Genomic DNA, 12,651 nt, shown 5'->3' on the forward strand with positions numbered 1-12,651 from the left:
GACAAAGGTTATACGTCTTGGAGCGGATGACTCGAAATGGTCATCTTACCCCATACATTCCCCAGCCCACCACGACATGGCCGGGCCGAGTCCCAGTCCCGCCGCCGGGCCGCGCGGCCCCTCCCGAACATGTGACTGACCTGATATGTATTGTGGTGACGGAAAGGCCGCACCTGCAGCAGTTGCACCGCGAGGTCTGCAGAGTAATGCTTTGCCCCCCCCCCCCCTTTCTATCCGACCGTTATCACTTCGCGACCTATCTAGCCGTGACGCAGTGGCACAGGTGTCTGGCGCCTGCCGGCCGCGCAGCCGCGCATCTGACGCGTCGCCGCCCACCCCATGCTCGCCTCGCGCCGTGCACCTGCCGCGGTGCGCGGCCCGGGTCGCGCTCTGGAGGTCCCCCCCGGGGGCTGCGGCCGACCTGACCTCTCCGCGCCGACCCCGCGACAGATGTTGTCAAACAGTTGTCGAGGGAGCGAGATGTGACTCAGACGGGGTGGCACGGCGCCGCCGCCGGCCCCGGGGAAGGGCGGTGCGGGGAGGGCAGTCCCGAAGGCATTGACACCGGCGCCATCCAGCGTCAGCGCAGTCGGCCCCCCAACCAGGCCGTCTTGGCTCGGCCCCAAGCAGGGCCAATAACAGGTGGCCCGTGAAACGAAACTGGAAAAATACATGAGTATTAATGGCGCGCGTGCGCGGAGGAGGAAGTCGCGGACGTGCCGGCGACCGCGACGACGCAGGTGGCCGCCGTGAGGTGCGTGAGTGGAGCAGAGGCGCACCGAGGCGCAGGGGAGCGGCTCGGCGGCGCTCCGGCAGCGGCCGGCACGGATGCTGCTGCCGCTGCTGCCGCCGGAGATCAGAGCGCCTAGAGTTTACTTACGTAAGTCTCCACAAGGCCGGCGGCGCCGCGGCCGGCTCGCGCGGCATGCCACGCGGACAGGATGGAGCACAGGTCGGAGCGGGGCGTCAGGACCTGGGCCTGGAAGAGAGAAACGTATTATTATTCTCCCATGCCTCTATTGGCTTTCGAAACGAACGATGAACGTTTCAGATTTCGCGCATTACCCCGCCGAGTCCACGTAGCACCAGGGCCAACGTTGCAGCTACAATGCTGAATACGCATAGTCACATAAAACTTAGGGATCGGATCTACCAGAAAGCACGTCCGTTTTTCTCAGATTCATACTGACAAATTACCGGAGCTTGGCGCCTGCGAAACTCCGGGTAGGCCACCCCGCAATGCAGTCATGCACTGCAGTCGAGATGTTGCGTATCTAGCAGGCGCTATGGGCGCTCGCAAAGCTGAACTTGTCATTATGACCGAATTATACTTACTTTTCTGAATCTTCGGCCGGCAAATATAGATAATCGGATGCCTTTCCCTCCCGTCATTCCCAGCCGGCAGAGCTGCGCCCGTATGAGTGTATTTTTACGTAAGCCCGTCCCGCACCTTGACCTTGGGCGCCGTTGGAATGGTGCGCCTGGACAACGTAACGTCGTGGGTGAGATGTGAGCGGGACGCGAGTTTTTCCCAGAGTCCAGTCCATGCCCATTTACAGCGGCTCTGTGGGCTGATCGGCAATTATCCTTCGGTCTATTTTGCACCGACATCAGATGGCCGATTCCGGAGCAGCAGGGTCGGTTCTGGAGTGGTTCCTCTGGAGTGGCTCGCCGGCCCGGGCCGTGTTTTGCTTGACTGTACTCTACAGCTACCGCACATAGGCTCACGGGCATGCGGGCGGGTTGCCTGCCGGCAAGGGGCATGCTGCGTTGTACACGCCCGCGTCGCTTAGTCGCTGTCGCCCGCCCCGTTGAGTGTGTGTGGGAGTTATAGGCGTCGTCGACGACTGTTGGATCGACAACGGAACATGAGCTGGCATTAGAGAGGCGAAGCCGATCCCAGCCGGCTATCGAATGCCCCGCCCTTTCCCCCGCGCGTGCTCGGGGATCGGGAAGTTAATTCCCTCCCGTTCAGCTCCGGCACCCAAAACACACACACGCTGTGGGCTGTGGGCTCTTGTTTTGCACCTGGAAAGATGATAGGTGTAGTAACGTATTGGCCGTCGCTGGGCGGGGTGCAATGGCCTCATCGACAACGGCCCGGCCGGCCGGGCGGTGTGTTCCAGAGTCGTCCAAGCCCAACCTGTGCAACAAGGTGAAGACCCTGACCCTGGAGTCGCCCGAGCTGGTCTCGGACCTGGCGCAGGACCTCGGGGTGCTGGCCGTGCAGGCGGTGCCGCCCGCCCTCCGGGACTGGGTGGGCGCCGACGACCTGCCGCTGCTGCCCAGCGCGCCGCTGCACCTGGTCGACGTCTGCTTCGTGGTGGAGGGCCACACCTTCCTGTGCCACAAGGTGAGGCGAGGGCGGCCGCCCCTGTGCTCCTCCTGCTGGGGGTTGGAACTGATTAACGCTCGAGACTTTCCCGTCTGCAGGTGTTCTTCGCGCTGCGCAGCGAGTACTTCAAGGCCCTGTTGACGGACCACTTCTGTGAAGCGGAGCAGTCCAGCGACGGCATCCCCCGCATCCACATTCACGGCGTGCACCCGCAGGTGTTCGCCGCTATCGTGCACTACGTGTACACGAACCAGGTCATCACTGAGGTACGGGAACCGTCGAGCTAATGTGCTGCTTTTTCCAGAGCTTCCGGGCTCAGTGAGTACGTAGAAAAATTTCAACCCCGTTTTCTCTAGCTTCCAGAGAGGCTGCTCCTCGAGCTCCTTACTACAGCCGATATGTACCTACTCCCGGGTTTACAGAGAGCTTGTGGCCAAGTGTTAGCGAACAGGCTCTCAATTCATAATGTGCTGACACAGATGCGGCTAGCCCGATTCTTCGACCTCCAGCAGCTGGAGAACCAGTGCTCCAGCTTTATTGCAGCTCACATTGAGAAGGTACCAGCAAGCATTTTTGGATGCATTTCAGAATTTATATTGAAAGTAATTCGTTTACATTAAATTCTTTCTGGCAACCCTGTTTCCAACATCTTTCAAATAACTTGTTCCTCTCTTTCATCACAGATGATAGACATGCCTGAGTTACATGAGCTGATTTTGCAAGATGCGGATGAAGTTGAAGGACGTCAAGAAACAGATACTATCCCAATTATTGACGATATTCGTTATCATATAACATTGGCAGTCCAGGATATGAGTTCCATGAGTGAAGCTCAAGACAAGCTTCGCATCATAGACAACTTGTTGGAAGAGCTAGGACTTGATGCTTAGACTGAATTTGAAGGTCTCTGTGTAAAAGAGTTCTAAAAATAAAAAGTTAGTACCGTGCTCGCATTTGGTACTTCATGTAAAAGCAACCATGTTATTTTGCTGAGAATTGAAGTTTTCTCAACAAACTTAAGTATGTTTTAGAAGCTTCTGAATGGAAAAACACTTTCCCTATTGCTATCTGCTTCTTGATAAATGGCAAAAGAAATCAAAATCCTTCCTGTGATCAGTTTTAGAACTTCAATACTTATTACGCAGTACCACATATGTAGTAATACATTTTTGTTTTACTACAATTCAACTGCATGTGTGTAGCTTCTTCATTTTGACAAAACTGTATTTCTGGGAAAATATTTGCTTACTGAATTTGTGCACTGCTTCAGTTATCCAATGAACTCTAATAATAGTTATTTATTTTGGCTGTGGATTTCTAGTTTTTGCTCTTTGAGCTCTCGGCTTATTATTGTCTTCTCAGAAGTTCATTTTGGTTACTAAATTGCAAGCCAATCAATATTTTTGTTTTGCAGTTTAACAAATAATTTCTGAATGGGTTTGTTTTCTCTCTATATTTTTCTTTCTGAATTCGTACTTGAGAATTCAGTTTTGAAACTATTGTTACTCTTGTATTCGGTTAATTTTTTAAAAATCTATCTTTAAGTTGTTGTTTTTCTTTTTTTGTTAACTTTCCTTATGTGTCTTAAGGACTTTTCTGCTGTGCAGATTTTGTGGATGTCTCACACTGGTTTTTATAAGATTAGACTTTTACACATTAGACCCCTTAGCAGATTTCAAAGCAAGAGACTTGCTGGCAAGTCTACAGTCTACAGCCTTTATGCCTTTATGGGCTTTAGATTGAGAGTCAGTTGTTTAAATCATATTTAGATAAGTACACTGTGTTTAAAATAATTAAGTTAATGATTAATTCATTCTTTAATGAGTGATCTTATTAATAATTTTCTTGTTAAGGCTTTGAAAGTTATTGATTTGCCACGTTTGCCATCTGTGATTTAGATACTATATCAATGTTGTCCTTGACACATAAAATTTAGTTGGATTGCTGAATAATATGTTACGAGAACGTGATTTCCTAGTTTTTAAATTCTGCTTGGAATAAAATCATTTTCCCACGTTGGGAAAGTTTCCACTTTTTCCCAGATTGCCCCTTTTCAAAAACATATTGAACCATCGCGGGAATTTTGAAGTCGATGACTCGATAAATATTCACATTCATATTGACGTACTAGACGACAGAACCAAAACAAATTGACAGGAAGAGGTTATGTTTTCTGCAGTATTTGTTGTGCCATCAACAATTTAAATCGACGTCCTCCATCTCGTCTTACGTATGAATCATTGGCAATCATGGCAGAAGGCAATAGTCAGAATTACTCACCTGTATCTGACAAAATTCGCCATCAGTTGAGAAAAGAATCTGAGGAAGGGAGGTTACAACACAGAAATAGAGTCATCAATAGTGCCAGAAAAAATCTAAGGGAGATTGAAGATGAACTACAGACCTTGAATGTTATGACACCTGATGAGTTAGCTAAGACTGTGGCACAAATCAAGTCAGGCAACAATGCACCTCTCCTCTCTCTTCGAGCATTAAAACAAGCTCTTCATAATCCTGACACAACCCGCTTATTTTTACGGACTACTGGTTCACTCCAAGCCGTTGTTGGACATCTCACAGGTTTGCAACAAGGTTTAGCTTGCAGATTGATCTGTGACCAGAAAATCACTCTCTCTCACATTTTCAGGAAGAAAAGCGCTGCACCAACTTGAAGCAGCATACATTTGTTGTAATTTGGCCACTGGGGATGAATATACATGTGAGGCAGTAACAAATGCAGCAGGTCCATATTTGATCGAATATCTAGGAGGTCATAATACTACTCTCCAAGTTGCCTGCTTGTGGACCATTGGCAACCTAGTTGGTAGTGAATATATTTTTACTTAATTTTGTTAAAGAGTGACACAGTGCTAATAAAAACAGAGCACTAATTACAATTTTGCTATTGCAGGTGGTTCTATGAAAAGTTTTAATGTATTGTTGTCACAAGGCCTCATCCCTCGCTTAATAAACTGTCTGAAAGGTCATGATGAAGTTATTGAAGCTGCAGTATATGCACTCTGTTTCGTGATCAAAATGTCATTTCACAAGGATAAGAAATGTGCTCTGTCTTGTACAGAAATGCAAGAAATAGCTTTAGCCACAGTATTGATAAAGCCAGACATTACAGAAATGTATTCGCTGCTTTACTTACTGTCTTGTAGTTGTGACTGTGATAATATACTTTTAGGTAACTGATAGGCTATGATATTTTTGAGAAATTCCCTTTTCTTTTTTTGACATTAATTGATTTTTATTTTACAGAAAACTTGATTCCTCAACAATGCGTAACTGCACTTTTGAAGCTTGCAGGTAATACAGAAGATATGTCAGTACTGCGCTCAGCAACAGCCATGATAAGGGCAACTGCTAATTTATGTGCCATTGAGAGTGGGACAGGTGCACTGATGGTACTAAATCATAGCTCCTTTCCAAATGTCCTCAAAAATTTTCTAAATACAAGGCATTCTTATCTTACTCGAGAGACTGAATGGCTACTAAACAACTTGTTGTTCCATCCGTGTGTCAAAGTTGCTACACAGGCGAAAGAATTGCAACTAGAAAGTGTTTATGACCCAAAATAAAATAAGAAGTATGAATAAACGGTATCAGCTATGTAAAACATGATTTTCAAAATGAAAAACAGTTATCACAATAATTGAATGAAGTTCTGCCCTCCTCTTTTTAAATTTTGAAACCACTTTAGGACATGCACTACAAAAGTCATTTGGCAACAAAGTACTCACAGTTGTTGCTGTGCAAAGTTTTCTTATATCGCTGTTTATGGAAGCTGCTGTTATCAATAACTCGTGTCTCCAGATACATAGTCTACATTGTCACACAGACCTCCAACAGACGGATTTCCTTCACCACAGCAATAATTTCCTCCTCAAATGCACTTTTGGACACGATTGCTGAGGTGATATTCTGGCTTTGTGTCAGCAATTGATGACCATAAGAGAAAACTTTCACAGTGCCACAAGGATAGAAGGTAAATATTGACCTCTGCCCTCCCTACCCGGGCAGCATCTTTAGACTGTAGCATAATGTGCAGCCCATGTTCAATTTCTACTACACACCAATTGAGGTCTACAGAAATTAAGAATACAGAAATGATGGCTCACCATATTTTTGTACTTGTGAGATGAAAACAACGCCCAAATATAAGGAAGCTTGTGATATTAGTGCTGGAAAGTGTTTTTAATCAATCAATTGTTATTAATTGGGGTCGGTGCCCCCAAAATTCGGTCCATTGGTCAGCTTTAAACATTCCCGCGGCGCAACGGCGCGCTCTCGTGGTGGTAGAGCGCAACTCAGCCCAAAAACAAAATCCAAAGACAGTTGTTGTTAACCCCAGCACAATAGTTGTGATTGTCGTGGATCGTTGGTTTTTCAATTACTTTTGAAGCCAGAACAACAGTTTTACTCGAAAGGAATACATTTTATAGCTTAAAATGACAACAGCGGCTCGTCCTACTTTCGAGCCGGCCAGAGGTGGATCCGGGAGAGGAGAGAAAGATCTCAGTGCTCTTTCGAAGCAGTATTCCAGCAGGGATCTTCCTGGTCACACAAAGTTAAAATACAGGTATGCAGAAGCATAAATAAGTCTTCGAAAGACCTCCCCTCTCCTTCCCTAGTGTGTTCAATGAGATCTATCCTTAAATTAATATTGAGAATAACTTGTGACATCAGGTGTACTAACCTCTACATTTTCCTGTTTTGTCCGCTTTACTATCTCATCATTGTTTCTCGTTAATTTCCACATTGCAGAGAACATGGACAGGGCACCTCTGAGGAACTTAGGACTCGTGACTTTCGCAAAGAGTTGGAAGACCGAGAACGTGAGAAGGATAAAGATAAAACTCGTCGTCCAGCTATTGAAGCAAGAGAGCCATCGTAAGTGCAAATTAAGTTGTTGTTTTTTTCCCCCTTAAATTATTGAGACATGAATGTGTTAAATATGTAACATAGTTATTATGAGTATCTAGTCTGGTTATTATGTCCCTTTCTTTTATAGCAAAAGACCAAGACTTGATCAGGCACCTGCTGCTTCCTTGGATGCAGATGATCCGCTAGAATCTGAAGATAGCAGTGATGATGATAGCGATGATGATACTGCTGCACTTCTGGCAGAATTAAACCGTATTAAAAAAGAGCGGGCATCAGATCAGGCTAGAAAGGTACAGTATTGCACCACATTGACGTTGTAATCAATGAAACCGTAAGTTATGTTTCTCATGACTGTTTCAGGATGTGGAAAAACGTCAAGAAGAGGAGCGTATCCGCATGGAAAATATTTTGAGCGGAAATCCCCTCCTCAACTACTCAGCCCAAGCGTCTAAAGGAGACCTTAAGGTACTCTCACTAACTTAAAAAGATATTGTTGTATCCAATCAAGTTAATTTGGCTCTGTCTTATTACCTACATGCATCTTTCAGGTTAAACGGCGCTGGGATGATGATGTTGTTTTCAAAAACTGTGCTCGATCTGAGCCAGACAAGAAGAAGGAACAGTTTATTAATGACTCTCTAAGATCAGATTTTCACAGAAAGTTCATGGAAAAATATGTTAAATAGAGTTACAACAACCTTATATTTCTTTCCATTTTTATTATTTAAAAGCAATTTGTGTTTAACAGAAATTTTGTATTAAAGTGTATATTATTCTTCAAAACATTTGGTATTTAATTTCATATTCAAAGTTATGAAACATTTCAATAATTTTATATTATATTTGGTTATGTTATCATCTACTTAAACGCCTGTGGAGGGGCTCCAAAAATGCCCCCTTGTTTACTTGCTGTGCGAGATGGAGCAAAGCCAAGAATTTTTTGAGTATTCTGGAAAATAAATCATGAAGAGGAGAGTTAAGGTTAAACATGGCAAAAGACAACAATGTAAAATGTAGTAGATGCATACCTGGCGAATAGACATTGTACAAAGGATGTAGAGGAAAATGAATGAACAGTCATAATAATCATCTCCCGGAAGATTGCGATGGGAGAGCCCTTGAATCCATGATATAGGGAGGAAGGGCAATCTTGCAACAACTCTTCCGTCGAATCTAAAGTACAATTAACACAATGATAAACAAACATCAAAATTTCAGACTTTGACCCAAGAGCCTTCATCTGGTGATTTGATAAGGCAACTTACATATTGTTAAACATGCTTAAAAGTGCAGTAAACGCAAAACCAATGGCAAACATTGATTTCATTTTCACTAAGGATAGATCTCTGTTATTTTGTTTCAACTTTTCCTCTTCTCTTTCAATTTTTCGTTTTTGCTGTTTATCCAATGAATCGCCATGGGCTTCCTTTCTTTTTTCCACTGAAAAGAAAAAGTTGATGTAAGTAAACAAGTTTTTCAGTTGTTTCACACACAAATTAAAAGTGGAGTTGCAGTTCTTCACTACACTTACATCGTTTACTTTGCCGTTCAACCTCAGATTTAAGTTTTTGGTATTTTTCAGTACGATAAACCATCAACCATGTTAAACCTAAAGTGGAATGAAAATTAATGGTTTTTCCAATTCATCTTTGTAAACACATTTTAATATTATTAAATATAACCTCACAGCATTATTTACCTTCTCCAAGAAGCGCAGTGCAAACCGAAATAAACAGAATTAGCAATGTATCAGCCCACATGTTGAGAAGATGTAAATTTCTTGGAGAAAAACGGCACTGTAACGATGAAATTTAATGGAAATTATCTAAATTGTCATTAATTGAAGTTCCACAGCAGAAGATTTTATTTGGGCCGGGCAGACGTGGACACTGCCGATAACTGATCCGATGTTATTTGCACGATTGCTCAGTGCTCACTTTCCCGAAATAATTTCGACGAAGAAGATGATATAGAGAATATGAGTATCTAAAATTGTGTTAATTTTTTTCTTTTCTTTTATTTTGTGTCACTTAATATAGATTTAAACAGTCAGTATACTTCTAAGCAGAAGTTGGTGGCACTGACTGTGGGCTTTATTTTCTTCTTCCCCATCTCTTCCCATCGTCAGTTCCTGTTTCCGTTTCTTTCAGAGAGGAGCCTCATCAGGGTGAGTGTTGCTCGTATTTTATCCCTCAACATCTAGAAATTACATCTTAATTTCAGTCACGCTTTTGTGACGCTACTTATGCCTTGAAATTTCCTCTCATTTGTGAATATTAATATTTATTCATTTTGTGTGTTGTCTGAATTTTAGGTCAAGATGGGGCGGCGTCCGGCTAGATGGTAAGCATCATTTACCCCCATGCCTTCTTTTATAGTTAGGCACTAAACTTCATTGTTCAATATCTGTTCTTCAAACTTTAAACGTGTCCAACGCACGTCTCTGAAAGTACTGTAATCGCTCTTTGTCTTGAACTCGTACTTTGTAAATTTGTAAGCGAGTCCTTAGTCTTGGTCCATCTGCCAACGTTGTTATGCTGATGTTGCACCACACCGCTTTCCTTATTTATCAATGTTGAGTTATTAGTCTGTACTTTTTGAAATAATCATTGTCTGAGGCATTAACCGTGTTTGTTTGAAAATGAAATATTACTTGTGATTCGTTTTTCCTTCGTGTTTACTCGGTAACGTCACCTAACCTATCTAATATATCTAGGTTAGGTCCCCTTTTTCTCTCATGTCAAGACTTTTGTTCGTTCTGTTAGTTTTTCTTAACTCGTCGTTCTCTAATTCTCTCATTTTCTTGTTACAGTTACCGCTACTGTAAGAACAAGCCTTACCCCAAATCCCGGTTCTGCCGTGGTGTCCCTGATCCCAAGATCCGTATTTTCGATTTGGGTAAGAAGAAGGCCCCAGTCGATGACTTCCCCCTCTGTGTCCACCTCGTCTCTGACGAGTTGGAACAGCTGTCATCAGAAGCCCTGGAAGCTGGTCGCATTTGCTGCAACAAGTACTTGGTGAAGAACTGCGGCAAAGATCAGTTCCACATTCGTATGAGACTGCATCCTTTCCATGTCATCAGAATCAACAAAATGTTGTCCTGTGCTGGAGCTGATAGGTAAGTTCTCTATTGAGTTAGCCTTTGGGTTTTGACGCATTTATCTGGTACTGCATGTTGGTCCTGCATGTTGTGTGCACATTCCAAGGGCCATCCTGGACATCATTTCATTTTGGTTCCATTTAGTGCTAGATCATGTCTTGCTTTGCAGAGTGGTGTTAATTTGTATCTCACTGCTTTGAAAGCATGCTACATTAACCATTGGCATTTGTTCTCAATCTTAAACACATCAGATGATCACCTCTAACTTGATATTTTGCATTTCAGGCTTCAGACTGGGATGCGTGGTGCTTTTGGCAAGCCCCTTGGAACAGTTGCCCGCGTTCGCATTGGTCAACCCATCATGAGCGTGAGGTCCAACGACCGTTACAAGGCCCAGGTCATCGAGGCTCTCAGGCGTGCCAAGTTCAAGTTCCCTGGTCGCCAGAAGGTGTGTATAGCTGCCATATACTTATTTACTCAACTCTGAAACATGCACCTTCCAAAGTCCAGTTTGGATTTTTATTCATTTTGGTTCACGTGGTGCTAGAATAAATTCTGGCTTTGCAGAGTTGTGGAACTTGTTACTCATTCTATTACTTTGAAAGCTTGAGATAGCTTATGCCTTCATGTAGAGTATATTACCTGTGTCAACCCTGTATTTACAATGTCATTACTTTTCAGATCTACGTGTCCAAGCGATGGGGATTCACCAAGTACGACCGCGAGGACTATGAAAAGCTGAAGGCTGATGGTACCCTCACCAATGATGGTGTCAATGTTAAGTACATGCCCCAGCATGGACCCCTTGCTGCCTGGAAGAAGCTGCAGCTTGAGCTCGCAAGAGTTGCATAAGTTGTAATTGTTGTATGCATATGACCATCTTTATGCATTGTGATAATAAATCCTCTTAAAAATCATTTGTTTTATATTTTTCATTTACCTTTGACACTATACAAGTTAATTTATGGTATGGTTAATCACGTTTATTTTAGTCCACATATATTACCACAATGTATACATTGGATTGATGTACCTTGTATAATCTGAACAACATGGCATTACTGAATTCAAGGTCACACCCTAAATGTTAATTCTGCATGACTTGCTGATCTGTTCCACACACACACACACTCAATGTTAATTGGAGGACTATGTCTGCTACGGTGACAGTATTGTGTGAGCTCTCAGCAGTGGCAGTTCATTGTGGTGAGACTTGAGCATGCTTCCTTTGTTACTGTCTTATCTGGACAGTAAGGAGCACATGGCAGTTGTAACACTTCGATCTTCGATCTACGCGCAGGAGACGCGGGCTTACTGAGGTCTCTTGTCTTATCAAAGTTTGCCATGCCGTGCACTAGATAGCTGCCGTTTTTCGGACTAGTTTGTGTAGTCGAGTGTGCACTAGTGCAGCGCTGCAGAAGGAGCAAACCGTTACGTAATGCACTACAACGTTGCGTGTTGCGTAAGACCTGTGCTATATTAAAATTCCCGCAATGTAATCGGCGTGTCGTACCAACATACGTCTTGATCACATGGCAGGTAGTACTTTCAGATCGCCCCAACGACGCTAGTAATTCTACTCTTTCTGCTCTATTTTATATCGGAACTTTTTGAAATGGTTGACAAGAAATGTTATTTACGAATTTAAGGGATAGCATTTCTATATTTTCTGAAGGAAGCTTGGCCAGCTTTGTTTGTTTTGGTTTTGCGGATGTCTGTATTTTCGCGGTGCAACACGTATCACATGGTGCAATTTTGACAGCCTTCTGCTCGTTGTGATGAGCTTAACATTCCTTGTTTTTGTAGGAAAACGTACTCTTAATCTCAGACGCTTTTAAAGGTTTTCTCTACATCGGACCAATTTCTGAAGGATGGACGCAAGCCAGGTTACTGGGACCAACAATGGATACTTCTGGGTGTGCTGCAGTTTTGTGTCATTCTTCCTCACAAACTTTGTATTTGGCCTTGTTGCTCCGAATAACGCCAGAAAAACGCCCCGACAACTATGGAAATGGAAAAACATTGGGACCTCATTTGTGCACTCCTTCATATCTGGATTGTGGGCAGTTTCTTGGTGAGTTGCAACAAGTTTCTTTCTAGGACACCTTATAAGCATCTAATTTGAATGAATAAGGTCCTGAGACCTTATTTCAGCATGTGTTGTTATATGTATTTGTTCTCATTCATTCATTCAGCTTCTATCAAATTCCTGAAATGAAAGAGGATCTCATCAATAGTTACTCTTCATCTGCTCAACGCGTAATTTCTTTGTCTGTCGGTAAGTACTCTTACTAACTATTTATTCTTCACCTACTATATTATATAT

General features: G+C 43.5%; 6 protein-coding genes across 8 annotated transcripts; 5 read left to right on the plus strand and 1 right to left on the minus strand.

Moving 5' to 3' along the window:
- The first annotated feature begins 2,080 nt into the window (after nt 1–2,080).
- On the plus strand, nt 2,081–3,225 carry LOC113204850 (ankyrin repeat and BTB/POZ domain-containing protein 1). Its single transcript, XM_052264288.1, has 4 exons — nt 2,081–2,353; nt 2,434–2,601; nt 2,692–2,937; nt 3,019–3,225. Exons 1-4 carry the CDS (start codon nt 2,081–2,083, stop codon nt 3,223–3,225), a joined length of 894 nt encoding a protein of 297 aa, XP_052120248.1.
- An 11-nt stretch (nt 3,226–3,236) lies between these two features.
- On the plus strand, nt 3,237–5,993 carry LOC113204851 (transmembrane and coiled-coil domain-containing protein 6). The gene is made up of 4 exons (XM_026420202.2): nt 3,237–4,915; nt 4,983–5,159; nt 5,247–5,525; nt 5,600–5,993. Exons 1-4 carry the CDS (start codon nt 4,585–4,587, stop codon nt 5,917–5,919), a joined length of 1,107 nt encoding a protein of 368 aa, XP_026275987.1. The 5' UTR covers nt 3,237–4,584; the 3' UTR covers nt 5,920–5,993.
- Nucleotides 5,994–6,649: 656 nt separating this feature from the next.
- On the plus strand, nt 6,650–8,008 carry LOC113204788 (protein CWC15 homolog B). Its single transcript, XM_026420095.2, has 5 exons — nt 6,650–6,920; nt 7,106–7,231; nt 7,353–7,515; nt 7,586–7,690; nt 7,774–8,008. The coding sequence occupies exons 1-5, from the start codon at nt 6,790–6,792 to the stop codon at nt 7,909–7,911; spliced, it is 663 nt and encodes a 220-aa protein (XP_026275880.1). The 5' UTR covers nt 6,650–6,789; the 3' UTR covers nt 7,912–8,008.
- On the minus strand, nt 7,925–9,133 carry LOC113204789 (calcium load-activated calcium channel). Its single transcript, XM_026420096.2, has 5 exons — nt 8,925–9,133; nt 8,757–8,834; nt 8,491–8,665; nt 8,254–8,398; nt 7,925–8,174 (listed from the first exon to the last, which is right to left on the minus strand). The coding sequence occupies exons 1-5, from the start codon at nt 8,983–8,985 to the stop codon at nt 8,085–8,087; spliced, it is 549 nt and encodes a 182-aa protein (XP_026275881.1). The 5' UTR covers nt 8,986–9,133; the 3' UTR covers nt 7,925–8,084.
- A 123-nt stretch (nt 9,134–9,256) lies between these two features.
- Nucleotides 9,257–11,242, plus strand: LOC113204787 (60S ribosomal protein L10). The gene is made up of 5 exons (XM_026420094.2): nt 9,257–9,392; nt 9,540–9,568; nt 10,038–10,343; nt 10,611–10,773; nt 11,007–11,242. Exons 2-5 carry the CDS (start codon nt 9,546–9,548, stop codon nt 11,175–11,177), a joined length of 663 nt encoding a protein of 220 aa, XP_026275879.1. The 5' UTR covers nt 9,257–9,392; nt 9,540–9,545; the 3' UTR covers nt 11,178–11,242.
- Nucleotides 11,243–11,433: 191 nt separating this feature from the next.
- LOC127748873 (TLC domain-containing protein 2-like) lies at nt 11,434–12,645 on the plus strand. 3 transcript variants are annotated; one of them, XM_052264235.1, is made up of 3 exons: nt 11,434–11,531; nt 12,166–12,399; nt 12,521–12,635. In XM_052264235.1, exons 1-3 carry the CDS (start codon nt 11,477–11,479, stop codon nt 12,541–12,543), a joined length of 312 nt encoding a protein of 103 aa, XP_052120195.1. In that variant the 5' UTR covers nt 11,434–11,476; the 3' UTR covers nt 12,544–12,635. The 3 variants fall into 3 exon arrangements, with proteins under 3 accessions (XP_052120195.1, XP_052120197.1, XP_052120196.1); XM_052264237.1 differs by lacking the exon at nt 11,434–11,531 and adding an exon at nt 11,672–11,864; XM_052264236.1 differs by lacking the exon at nt 11,434–11,531 and adding an exon at nt 11,909–12,072 and having other exon boundaries at nt 12,521–12,645.
- Nucleotides 12,646–12,651: the final 6 nt, after the last annotated feature.

Source organism: Frankliniella occidentalis, unplaced genomic scaffold (assembly GCF_000697945.3).
Source record: "Frankliniella occidentalis isolate FOCC.00 unplaced genomic scaffold, Focc_3.1 Scaffold17, whole genome shotgun sequence".
Taxonomy (NCBI): Eukaryota; Metazoa; Arthropoda; class Insecta; order Thysanoptera; family Thripidae; genus Frankliniella; species Frankliniella occidentalis.

Coding starts and splice junctions, on each gene's coding strand:
- LOC113204788 (XM_026420095.2), top strand. CDS start 6,790: ATGACAACAGCGGCTCGTCCTACTTTCGAGCCGGCCAGAGGTGGATCC. Junction 7,232..7,352: donor ATTGAAGCAAGAGAGCCATC/GTAAGTGCAAAT, acceptor TTTCTTTTATAG/CAAAAGACCAAGACTTGATC. Junction 7,691..7,773: donor CGTCTAAAGGAGACCTTAAG/GTACTCTCACTA, acceptor TGCATCTTTCAG/GTTAAACGGCGCTGGGATGA.
- LOC113204787 (XM_026420094.2), top strand. CDS start 9,546: ATGGGGCGGCGTCCGGCTAGATG. Junction 9,569..10,037: donor GGGCGGCGTCCGGCTAGATG/GTAAGCATCATT, acceptor TTCTTGTTACAG/TTACCGCTACTGTAAGAACA. Junction 10,344..10,610: donor TCCTGTGCTGGAGCTGATAG/GTAAGTTCTCTA, acceptor TTTGCATTTCAG/GCTTCAGACTGGGATGCGTG.
- LOC113204851 (XM_026420202.2), top strand. CDS start 4,585: ATGGCAGAAGGCAATAGTCAGAATTACTCACCTGTATCTGACAAAATT. Junction 5,160..5,246: donor GACCATTGGCAACCTAGTTG/GTAGTGAATATA, acceptor TTGCTATTGCAG/GTGGTTCTATGAAAAGTTTT. Junction 5,526..5,599: donor CTGTGATAATATACTTTTAG/GTAACTGATAGG, acceptor TTTATTTTACAG/AAAACTTGATTCCTCAACAA.
- LOC113204850 (XM_052264288.1), top strand. CDS start 2,081: ATGGCCTCATCGACAACGGCCCGGCCGGCCGGGCGGTGTGTTCCAGAG. Junction 2,602..2,691: donor CGAACCAGGTCATCACTGAG/GTACGGGAACCG, acceptor CGTTTTCTCTAG/CTTCCAGAGAGGCTGCTCCT. Junction 2,938..3,018: donor TTTCAGAATTTATATTGAAA/GTAATTCGTTTA, acceptor CTTTCATCACAG/ATGATAGACATGCCTGAGTT.
- LOC113204789 (XM_026420096.2), bottom strand. CDS start 8,985: ATGTGGGCTGATACATTGCTAATTCTGTTTATTTCGGTTTGCACTGCG. Junction 8,835..8,924: donor CACTGCGCTTCTTGGAGAAG/GTAAATAATGCT, acceptor ATTCCACTTTAG/GTTTAACATGGTTGATGGTT. Junction 8,399..8,490: donor TTAAGCATGTTTAACAATAT/GTAAGTTGCCTT, acceptor ATTGTACTTTAG/ATTCGACGGAAGAGTTGTTG.
- LOC127748873 (XM_052264235.1), top strand. CDS start 11,477: ATGTCTGCTACGGTGACAGTATTGTGTGAGCTCTCAGCAGTGGCAGTT. Junction 11,532..12,165: donor AGCAGTGGCAGTTCATTGTG/GTGAGACTTGAG, acceptor ACGCTTTTAAAG/GTTTTCTCTACATCGGACCA. Junction 12,400..12,520: donor GGATTGTGGGCAGTTTCTTG/GTGAGTTGCAAC, acceptor TCATTCATTCAG/CTTCTATCAAATTCCTGAAA.